Source organism: Hoplias malabaricus, chromosome 6 (genome assembly GCF_029633855.1).
Source record: "Hoplias malabaricus isolate fHopMal1 chromosome 6, fHopMal1.hap1, whole genome shotgun sequence".
Lineage (NCBI taxonomy): Eukaryota > Metazoa > Chordata > Actinopteri > Characiformes > Erythrinidae > Hoplias > Hoplias malabaricus.
The window spans coordinates 23,281,223-23,293,084 of record NC_089805.1 but is presented as its reverse complement, the minus strand read 5'-3'; the positions used below and the strand labels follow the sequence as shown (position 1 = coordinate 23,293,084).

Genomic DNA, 11,862 nt, shown 5'->3' with positions numbered 1-11,862 from the left:
AGAAACGCCGATGTTGAGTGATCAGCATGCCAAGCATAAAACAGGGATTTCCTCGCGAGTAGAAAAGCTGCAAGCCCCTCAACTCATTTGCAGCCATTCATACACTTCTCAACTTTAAATACCACCCCCCCACACACACACACACACCACACACACACAATGTGTGCCTCTCGCCACACACGTACCACGAGCCCATTAACTACAATCACTAGGAGAAAAGTTTTAATATGATATGTAGAACAAATTCAAAAGCCCCCTGACAAAAAAGACCACTTTCTTAAGCAAAAACTAGGAAGTTTGGAACTAAATTATGAGGAACACTGAGACTACCCCCCCCCCCTCACACACACACACCGTCTCTCTCTCCACCCCAGTGATCCGCCTGCCTGCCCCCCATTAATGATTCACAGATTCGAATAAAGGTTTCCTAAGTTGGATCACGTGAATCACGTGATTCGCGCGCATAATATGGGGTTCGAAATAATAGTCTAGAGGTTGGTGTGTGTGTGGTGGGGGGCGGGGGGGTGGCTTGGTTGGTGGGGGTGCCTGTGAGCAGGGCTTTGGTCTTGTGCGCGAGCCCACTTCACGAGTGTGGGGTCGGCCCATTGTGAACTATACTATACTCCGAGTGAGAGATGGATAGTGGATGGATGGATGGATAGATAGATAGATAGATAGAGGCAGTGAAAGATAGAGATAGAGAGAGAGAGAGAGAGAGAGAGAGAGAGAGAGAGAGAGAGAGAGAGAGAGAGCACAGTTTCGTGTGGAGGATATTATACTGCTGTCATGGACCAGCGTGATTTTCCTCGCGGAGAGAAAGAGACAGAGAAAGAGAGGGGAACCCGCGCGCGAGGAGGATGGATTTTATTTTGAGGTATTTCCGTTGATTGTTCATTACTCTCGTGACATATTGCGGCTGAAGGAAAAAAAGGTCAGTGGCACGAGAGGCTCGCCCCAGAGCGGAGCACGAGGCAGCACAAAAGTTACTCAGTGTACACGAGGGTTTGATCGATTTGAACTTATTGCTTTATAGATTATAGTTATATTTTAATAACTCCACTGGAAGAAGACTGCACTGGACTGACATGATGACAGTGTTTGTCTGTGTGTGTGTGTATGTGTGTCTCACTTAAATGAAATATATTAATAACAACAACAACAACAACAACAACAAAACATCAACAACAACACGACCACGTCTTTCAACGTCTTTCACTTTACCTCCCATTCTTTACTTTCGCCAATCAGTCCACCCCTCACTATAGGCTCCCAGTGTAACTAATAATAATAAACACTATCTGTTTGGATATTTTATTTCCAAATATCCGCAGACCTAGCTGTATATTTTCCACACGATGCATTTGATTTATATGTGGAACCCTTGTACACATTTGTACCAAGTCAATTCAAAGCAAAATGAAACGTATACAAAGCAGTCAGGAGTCTTGTGTAGTCGGACTCCATGTCATTCATCATGGGCAACAGCCAGTGGTCGTAATTCTTCATCAGAAGTCAAGCTATTCAACCCCACTCTTCTGCGTTCCTCTTGAAATCTACGGGGTATTTGTAGTATTGCATTATTTGCTCTTTATCTTCCATCATAAACAACAATAGACATGTATGGACATGCTCTATATCTTAGTTTAAAAAAATCCAAATGACGTATCTAGAATTTATATCTTAATTATTTGGTCTTTATTACATTCGCATTAACATTAGTGTGTTTACCGTTCGGTGCCCTGTAATTTATTGTGGTCCAATTTGTTTATTATCTACTGTGCATCCTTTCCCATTCTAAGCTCAAATCACAGGCTACATTACTAGCTAACCATAATAACAAACTCTACCTATTGATATGTAGTTGTATATCTCCCAACAAATTCTCAGGGCCCCAGCTGTGTTTTTTAAGGTGTCCTTTAATGGTTTTCAGAACGGATAAGCTAAATGTTTACTCGTTCGTTCTCCGTCGGTTTTGGCCACGGCCGCCTGCTCTGTGCTACAGAAAGTGGCCGGGTTCATAAAGCAGGGCTAGTTTGTAGAGAGGTGTGTAAACGCGCTAAGAATAAATCACGCGGCGGCGGGTAAAGCAGCGCCGAGGCAGCGGCGGCTTGTTTGATGTGAGAGCTCGCGAGGGAAACGAGGATATAATGCAAGACGGAGTATCATCCAGGAGCGCGCGACTGAGGCGAGGTCACGGCGCTCGAGCCTTGATTTATGGGCTGAGGGACTTTGGGCGGCCGCTGCTCACGAGCTAATGACTATTCGATCCAAAATCACCAGCAAGGAAGCATTTTAAAAAAAGGAAATAAAGAGAGAGAGAGGGAAAGAAAGAAAGAAAGAAAGAAAGAAAGAAAGAAAGAAAAAAATGTGGGGCTGTTATAATTGCAAACGCTTTTTGTTGTAGCAGTCTCATTTTCAATTGTAAACGTCTGTCGTGTTTTTAAGAATTTAATACATTATTATTATTATTATTATTATTATTATTACTATTATTATTATTATTATTATTATTATTATTACTATTATTATTATTAGTAGTAGTAGTAGTATTAAATGTGTAACTATTCTAGCATTTCAGCAGATTAAATCTACTAAGCCATTTCACAAATCTTCTAATAAATCGTGTACTCTTCTGAAATTGAAATTAAATCAATAGTTGACTGATTTTTTATTTATTATTAGCATTTAAAATGAAGCATCAATAATCAATTTAAGTGTCAGGTACCTGGGGTCTCGATTATAATGACATGAAATATAATGACATTTTTTAAAAAATACATTTTTTGCGAGAGCGCTCTTCGGCATTTTGTTAGCGAGTGTTGTGAAAGCTGTTATTTGTGTTATTATGGCCACTGCAAATGAGTGAACACTGTTTTTATTTCATTTTTTCATTTGGCTTTCCTGTCTGCAGACTTGTGCTTAAGTGGAACTGACCCCTCCAAAGGCCTGCGGGAGGAAGCGGTGCCCCTTGGAAGGTGAGTTCAAATGTACGACCATTCATCGATTATCGCTGTGAATTGCCTTTTTATTACACACTTATATTTCTTAATAAAGGCTGACACACATAAGCAAGCGCACGCGCGCGCACGCACACGCACGCGCACTTAAACTGGCGAGGGGATAATCCGCACTCCTCCACTTGTCTTGGGGATGCGAGTATACAATGCCCTCTTGGAGCACTTTCTAGAGGAATATCACCGAGTGTTGGTTTGTCCGTTAGTGATAGACTAGATCCAGGCGTGAAGGAAGAAGGAGACGTAGAGATTTTCTCTAAAGCGACTAGAGCTTTCCAAGGCGTTGTCTCTTCAGATACAGCTATTCCCCACTATTGCATTGACACTTAACCTCGCAGTGCAGCGCCTGGTCAAAGAAAGCCCCGAATCATCACTTTAATAAACACACAATGGGGTAAATAATTATCCACCAACGGGTTCTTTAGTTGTTCAGAAACGCTGAGTGTATGTAAAAATGCTCACGCCTGGATTTTTGGATCCCACTCACCAGCCCACGCCGTCCTGCCGCGGGCTTTTTTGCTTTCGCAGTGAATTTTCATGAAAAATTAGATTAAATTTGGATGGAATACAACACCTAGTTATCTATATGCCGTATCTATCTATCTATCTATCTATCTATCTATCTATCTATCTATCTATCTATCTATCTATCTATCTATCTATGTCTTAGTTTGTTTTCATTTTTGCGTTTTTGCATTGAAAATAGAGAACTCCAATTTGATACAGTGATTTCGAATTTTGTCAAAGCGCAGAAATGTGCGTTTTTGAACGGAAATTGAGATTTACTGGCATTCCCAATGCTTTCGTGGTATTAAAAAAATAAAAACATTATAAAACTGAACATGACATTAAACACATTCTCTCTCCGAAATATAATGATTCTAATACTATAGAATTAATACTATGTTCTGTTTGGAGACCTGGGCCTGGGTTTGCATTGTTTTGCCTGGGTCGTCTACACTGGTTCAGTTGAATTAAATGGCCGATATAGCATCCAATCATTACGTTTCATTTTGCCTACATTTCCCATGGATTGTGTGAATGTATGATACTCTCCTGTAGACAATCGGAATTTAAAAAATCTAATTACAAGTGTGTGTTTCTGTTTTGAAGACTCATATTCTTTGTAAGAGGTTACTGGACCATAGCTAAATCACTGCTAACCAAATAAGAGTATGGGCCGATATATTGTTTCTGGAATCAAATGGAAACCATTTTGAACCGTATATATATTATACAGTTTATTAGAACGTAAACATATTACGTTTTGGTCTCCGTTGCGTTTCCACGGACTCTGTGTTGAAGACGCCGCTTCATTTGCATAATGTTTCTTCTCTGCGGTGACGCTGTGTTTCGAGGGAGTTCACTGGGGTGTGTGTGCGTGCGCGCGCGCGTTCATGTGTGTGTGTGTGTGTGTGTGTGTGTACACACTGAAGGGCTCACTAGAGCGCAGCCCATGGCCGGATTTAATATCGAGCTTAAGAACACGGCCGCTTATTCAGCATGTGATGTGTTCCAGCGCGAGCGCTGCGTGGCCTGGCTTCTACGTTCTGCCCTCTCGTGATCTCGCGGCTACTTTTTGTTGTTACCGAACCACGTCAAAAGGGGGGACGACACCAACAAAGAGAGACACCAGGAAGAAAGGATTTTTTTTGTTGGAGTAGACCCTTCCAGCTCGAGACACTCGCCGCTCCATGACTCGTGCAAGTGCAGCTTGCGCTCCGCCACCTCCTCGCGCCTGAAGTGTGTGGGGTGTTTTGTTTTTTTCCCGTGGAGCCGCGTGTGATGGATTCGCGCCGCTGAATGAGAGGAGCTGCTCGTCTGAGGGGAAGGTAAAGCTCCACGCGAGCGAGCAGCGCGAGCGCCTGTTAAATGGCCAAGTTTCGTGATTTATGAGCGCGCGGCAGAAATCTCGGTTCAGGGAGAGTTCACACTCACACACACACACACACCGGCACACACACACTCAGTAACACACACTCACTCACTAGCTGGCAGCCAGATTCCTCCCGCGCGACGGCGGGGGGGCTCCATATTTTTGTGGCTCGAGCTCGTTTTCTACAACTTTCTGGGATCAAGAATTAATGGGCGCCGAGTTTGGACGCCTGGTCTGCAAATAGCACAGTCTTCCTCATTTAGATTTATATCACTGTTTGATTTCTGGGCCTCGAGCGTTCTGCTCCTGTGGCTAATCCTGTTCACGAGCTTTATGCTTTTGTGGGATTCCCTGTCAATTTTGGATATATTCATTTTCCTAGTTACTTGAACTTCCTGCAGATATGTTCCACTATCTTTCTGTACGTTACTGTACTATTATTATTATTATTATTATTATTATTATTAATATTAATATTAATATATGTTGTTGCTGCTGCCCTTATTATTATTATCAGATTTATTAAGTTTATTTTATTACTGCTAACGTTTTTAACAGAATTGGCTTTTGTTGTTTTTAGTGGCGTTTTCCTTTATGTTGTTGTTGCTGCTGTTGCCACTCTTGTTGTTCTTGTTTTGTTATTGTAATCAGTTGTTTGTCTTGCTGGTTTTGTTTGCTTGTTTTTGTTTTAGAGATACGCCTCAACTCAATCAAGATATTTTCTTTTAGAATAAATTAGGACTATTTTATTGTAATTATTATTGAATTTCAGTTCTGTTTTAAACACCAACCGTAAACGAATAGAAAAAGCCATAGTGAAGTTTTGACGGAAAAAGGCATAATTTTGGGTTTAAAAAATAGTGAAAATTATTTTCGATTTTTAAAGACGTAGTTGTTAAGATTTGGTCCTGAAGAATACTTCATGTTTTCTTATATTTTCTGTGCCATCAAACTGTCAATATCTAACTTGCACCTAAGCGCTTCATATTTGTTAGAACACTTGGATTGGATGGTACATTTTGTGAGGTGTAATCTGGAGATCGTATCGGATGGATTTATTTCGTTTTTTTTTTTTTCTTCTTTTTTCTTTCTCGTGCAATTTCCGTTAATGTGCTCGCTGTCGTTGCGCACACACATAAAGCTGCCTGCCATCAGTTACTCTCCCTCTCTCTCTCTCTCTCTCTCTCTCTCTCTCTCTCTCTCTCTCTCTCTCTCTCTCTCTCTAACTCGGTAACCCTCATACATCACCCGGTGCTGTGTACACGCCGACAGCAGCCATTATTATGGGCTGCCGAGGAAAGGTTCACGGTGTGGTCATAGCGACGCGCGCGCGCCCGGTTTTTCAGGTTCCCAAAAGGACCTCCATCCATCTGTGTTGTGTGTATACGCGAAAGGTGGAGAATACGCACGGCCTGAGGTCGACTCTCGGAGAGGTAGAACTTCCTGCCGCTCCAGAGCCTCTCGACCCTCACCCCCACATTCAGGCATAGACACACACACACACACACGCCTAAATAATGTATAACTAATGTTTCAGCTCCACTCCTGCTGTAAATAATGGTGTTTTGGTCTGTAATACATTGAGAATTTGTCCAAAAACATGTCCTACTTTTCATGCTCACGTCATGGTGGCGGAGAGGTTACTTGTGTTCCTCCAGTTCAGTCAAAAGCCAGTTGTTTCACACGTATAAACACATCACTTAAGCAACTTCTAAATCTAAATCTCTTCTAAAAATGATTTAAAGACAAGCGAAGATATTTCCAACGACAGCTGTTTTAAAGAATTTATTGTACGTTTGTAAATGTCCGTTGAAATATTTAATATCCTCGGGATAACGCAATGCTTCTATGTTTAATCCAAAGTAGCAGGAGATTATATACTGCCTTGTGTAAATGTTTGGATATCCCAGGTCATATTCCATGTTTTCTTCATTTATAAGTAGAAAATGTTAACACACACCCAGCGGGAACACTAATTGTATTTTATTTAATAGTTTACATAGATTTCTGAGTTTAATATTTTGGGAAAAACTAGAACAACAAATTTCTTTCTATGTATATGTATATATAATACATATTTGCGTTTATTTATATTTTTAATTTTGGGTTGGAATAATATTTTACTGGAAGCTGTCTTCATGAACTGATTTATTTATAATTATTTTAGGTTTTTGTTTATATATATTACAACATTCCTAAAGCCAGGCCGAGACCCATGCCAAGCCCTATATTTTAAGAGCCTATTCTTCAGGTAGACTTTATTTTAGCCTAGCGGCTTTCCAACTATGTCTGTGCTTGTTTGTTTTGGACATAGCCCGTGCATTGTGTAGTGTTCACGGTGCTAGGTTGGCTGGCTTGTGCTGGCTATTGTTGCAGTCCACCATAAGGTAAGTGGCGAGCCACTCTCGCGATCTCTCCACGGTGTCAGGCAGGCTTTGAAAAGTAAGATGGATAGGGCCTATTTCCCTCTCTCACCGTATCTCCTTTCGCCTTAGGTTCACCCGAGGAGCCCATTGGCGGAGAGGAGTCACGTGACCACGTCGTGCCAATGTTCTTCTACGACGGTGTCAGGACCCTGTCAGCGAGTGAAATAAACATTGGGAAACGGCGAGATGCAAAAGGCGACCTACTACGACAGTTCGGCAATTTACAGTGGCTACCCCTATCAAAGTGCAAATGGCTTAGGTTATGACGCCAATCAGCAGCAATATCTCCCGGCCCTTCATGTGGAAAGTGACTACCACCGCGCGGCCTGCTCCCTGCAGTCCCACAAGCCCGGGGACGCCGCGGAGGGCTGCCCACAGAGCGCCAGAGCTGCGGCGACCCCCACGCCTGCCACGGACCAGCCCCACGCCGCCGCGCCAGCGGTGCCGAAAGCCAGTGCCCTGAACCAAAACCCCAGCAACGGCCAGAGCGCCAAGAACCCGGGCCATGGCTCCCCACCTCCGGCCACACGCAAGCAGATCTTCCCCTGGATGAAGGAGTCGCGTCAGAACACCAAGCAGAAATCCTCGAGCACCAGCTCAGGTGATTCCAGAAAATACGAAACATATTGCGGTCTACCTCCCAACATATACCGGGCAGGATACAAATGAGATAAAATATAGATCTAATTTATAATAATGACATATACATTTATTATATTTCTGCGATTATATAAGGCTACGTGAAATTGCCCATATTTTTTAATGGCAGAAAATCACATAGATGTGAATATGGTAGAATGGTAAATGGTAGATCACGTGGAACTGTACTTTGAATTCAATAATGAACAGTTCGTTTTTACATAGAGTAACAATATCACACATCTTCTGATTTCACATTTACTCTCCTGTCTCCAGTTGTATTCAGGTTACAGTTTGTGAAGCTTGGTACTGGCAAAGTTATGCCCCACTGTCATTTAGCACATATCAACTTACACTAAGTTATGGCCATGAAACTATTTTAAATCCTGAGACACCCACTTGTAAAACCCCACAGGCAACTGAAAGACTACAAAAATCTAGGCTACACCTCTACTTATTGCTTGATGGTCTCTCACGTCCTCATTTTAAAACCATGTAGCATACCTTCCCTTAACTTGCACTCCAAACTATAGTAGAAACGTTACATATTTAGCTATGTGTAATAAAATAATTATAATAACATGGAATAATTATATTTTCAAACAAAATGCTTCCTTATTCATAAATATTTTCATTAAACTGTTACTGGACAGGTTTTTAATGATTTTAAAGATGTGTTCTGTGCTTCACTGATGTTACTACAGAAGACAGTCATAGTGATCAACACTCTACACAAATAAACAAACAAACCAGACACCTGTTTCTGTTTGTCAACAGATTTTTCTTAGCGACCAGGCAGTCCCTACAAATAGGACCATCTGTCTGTCTATTTATCTATCTATCTATCTATCTGAAAGGTGACTCATATTGAGCATAAAATAATGTTGACACGTCATATTAAGCTCAAGTGTAGCACAATGCCTATGCATTGACCAGTGAGATTTGTGTAGACCCTACATCGGCCTTAACACACATGGATATATGTATTTATTGATTGATTTACTTATGAATAGAGGAGTTAGTTGGCAAGTGTCAATATATTCATTAATTCATTCATTCATTTTCTGTAACCGTTTACCCAGTACAGGGAATTTATTAATAGTAAAGTAACTTTAATTCTAAAATAACAATATTTAAGGGACACAATCTTTGAGGATTTCAACATGTAGAATTAGTTTTATCTGTGGTGAGCTGTCATCAGAATACACAAGGGGGCAGAGACTTTTAAGTTGGTAACTATAACATGGCATATGATATCGTACCTATTCTCTCCCTCTCTCTCTCTCTCTCTCTCTCTCTCTCCACGTGTATACCTTCAAGTGATTATTTACTCGAGTTATTGTATTTCGAGTTGGCCATTTCATACTTCTTTATGTAGCTTCTAGCCTGAAAATCTGAAAATCTAATTAACCAGCATTTAATTTCACTGCACTGCACAGAAACCAGGAGTTTATTAACGTGCTTTGTTCCGCTAGGGGCGCTGTTCTGTCTTCATGGAAGGTTTCTATGGTGTATTCATTTTCACTGGGGTTATAACATTTACAAATCTGCTTTGTTCTGATTGGTCCCTTTTCTGGTCTTCCGTAGTCGAAAGCTGTCCCGGAGACAAAAGTCCCCCCAACGGCTCTTCCTCCTCCTCTTCCTCGGCGTCGAAGCGCGCGCGGACTGCATACACCAGCGCGCAGCTGGTGGAGCTGGAGAAGGAGTTTCACTTCAACCGCTACCTGTGCCGCCCGCGGAGAGTGGAGATGGCCAATCTGCTCAATCTGACCGAGCGCCAGATTAAGATCTGGTTCCAGAACCGCAGAATGAAGTACAAGAAGGATCAGAAGGGGTTGGGGATGGTGCCGTCACCAGGGGGGCAGTCCCCACACAGCCCGCTTCTGCCCTCTTCCGGTGGGGTGGGCGGAGGAGGTGGGGGTTACTTGAGCTCGATGCACTCTCTGGTCAACAGCAGCGTTCCCTACGACTCCCCGTCCCCAACGGCCTACAGCAAACCTCAGCCCAACGCCTACAGCCTTCCTACGTCATATCCAGCAGCCCTAAATTCTTCCATGAGCAACTGCGCGCCCTCTCAGAAGCGCTATTCGAGCACGGGCTCAGTGACACCCGATTACGACCCGCACCACCTGCAAAACAACAGCAGCAACAACTACGGCACGCACGTGCAGGATAGTCCCATTTACGTCGGGGGCAACGGCGGCTATATGGACTCGATGGCCAACACCGGAGCCTCAATGTTCGGTCTAAACCACGCCCCCCAACCCTCTCACGCCAGCGTTGATTACAACGGCGCGATCACCATGGGAAACAGTCATCCTCCTCCTCCTCATCATCATACCGGCGCATGCGAGTCCACCCAATGCACATACACAGACCTCACCTTACCGCACTACTCTCAGGGAAGAATCCAAGAAGCGCCTAAACTGACTCACCTGTAAATCCGGGAGCCCCTTTCTTTGTCCCCTTTTTACGTTCACTGTCCTCCTGGCACTACCCACCCCAACCCCCCACCCACCCACACACACCACCACCACCATCACCACCACCCCACTACTTGGTCATTGTGCCAAAGTTTGGGGACAGACCCCTGGTCACGTGACCCGTTTTTGTGAATTTTCCAAGTGGACATTCTACACGGGGAATTTTCATCATGCAGAATTCCAGTTTGTTTATTTGGGGAAAGGCATGGCTACTATGTGTCATGGAAATGTAAACTTTACGGCACATTTTGTCATTTATGTTTTTTTTCTAATGTGATGAACTAAGCAAATACATGGGTGCATTTTTAAGACTGGACGTGTTCTAATATTCACTTAGAAGGTAAACAAAACCAGTAATACGACCAGGGCTGTCCAAACTTTCGCATTCTTTCGCAACTGCAATTGCCACAGTCAGTCTTATCTTTTATCGGTTGCTATAGTTCCTCTCGAGTGAAGTAGTCTTAGTACTTTTTGTTGCTTGAATATTTTTTTCGGATTATTTTTCCAATAGTGTTATTAGTTACACAGCCTTAGCGGACTGTGTTGGACACCGAGGGCACATATATGCATAATGCCATCTTTATTTCATCACCTAATATATATACACACATATTTTACAAGGAAGAATGGAACAGGGTATAGTGAACACGTTTTTGTTTTTTGCCTTTTTTTCTTTTTTCAAATGTGAATTTGAAGTTGTGCTATAGGTTTGTTTGTCCACAATGGAAGATTTCTCCTTATTCGTTGTATTGTATTTTATTTAGGTTTTTTTCTTATTTGCATTTTGTTGCACTTGAGGAAGGATAAATGCTCTGGAGTTGAGCTTCTGGCTCACTGCTCCAGCTCGTGCCGTGCAGGACGTTCAACTTTATTTATTTTGAACTTCAATGGACTATGAATTTTCTAGTATTATGCATTGGATCCCTGAAAAGCTGTTGGAAAGAAGGCAAAATGGAGGCGGCCATTGTTCTCCGGTTGTGTATTTGCTGAAACACGACTGAGGGGTGCTAACTAGCTATAGGCTACTTATATACCGTGCTCAAGACACAATCATGCAATAAGTGTGGAGAGAAGGACAGCGAGCAGACTGATTTCTGGCATTTTTTCAACTTTATTTTGTCTTCAAATTTATTTCGATGTCATACATTCCATGCTGCTCCAGTTGAAGAAATTTAAGAAATAAATAAGACACATGAGATACAAATGAAAGTCCCATACGTTAATGTATATAATTTGGTGTATAACCATGTAATAATAATAATAATAATAATAATAATAATAATAATAATAGTTACTCTTAGTTACTCTTACCCAAGGTGAAACGTAGATATCTACAGATGAATTTATTAATTCAAGCCTTTAAAAAATGACATAACTACATTTTTACGTAATGCTGAAAAACAAACCCCCTGTAGACGTACTGC

At 42.1% G+C, this 11,862-nt stretch overlaps 1 protein-coding gene across 2 annotated transcripts; it reads left to right on the top strand.

The window, feature by feature from the left end:
• The first annotated feature begins 643 nt into the window (after nt 1-643).
• hoxa3a (homeobox A3a) lies at nt 644-11,658 on the top strand. 2 transcript variants are annotated; one of them, XM_066673490.1, is made up of 4 exons: nt 644-874; nt 2,912-2,975; nt 7,386-7,917; nt 9,543-11,658. In XM_066673490.1, the coding sequence occupies exons 3-4, from the start codon at nt 7,503-7,505 to the stop codon at nt 10,394-10,396; spliced, it is 1,269 nt and encodes a 422-aa protein (XP_066529587.1). In that variant the 5' UTR covers nt 644-874; nt 2,912-2,975; nt 7,386-7,502; the 3' UTR covers nt 10,397-11,658. The 2 variants fall into 2 exon arrangements, with proteins under 2 accessions (XP_066529587.1, XP_066529588.1); XM_066673491.1 differs by lacking the exons at nt 644-874; nt 2,912-2,975 and adding an exon at nt 4,485-4,846.
• Nucleotides 11,659-11,862: the final 204 nt, after the last annotated feature.

What these genes read in the sequence shown, in the direction of transcription:
- hoxa3a (XM_066673490.1), top strand. Translation starts at nt 7,503, where the DNA reads ATGCAAAAGGCGACCTACTACGACAGTTCGGCAATTTACAGTGGCTAC. An exon ending in ATCCTCGAGCACCAGCTCAG is followed by an intron (nt 7,918 to 9,542) that starts GTGATTCCAGAA and finishes GGTCTTCCGTAG; the next exon opens with TCGAAAGCTGTCCCGGAGAC.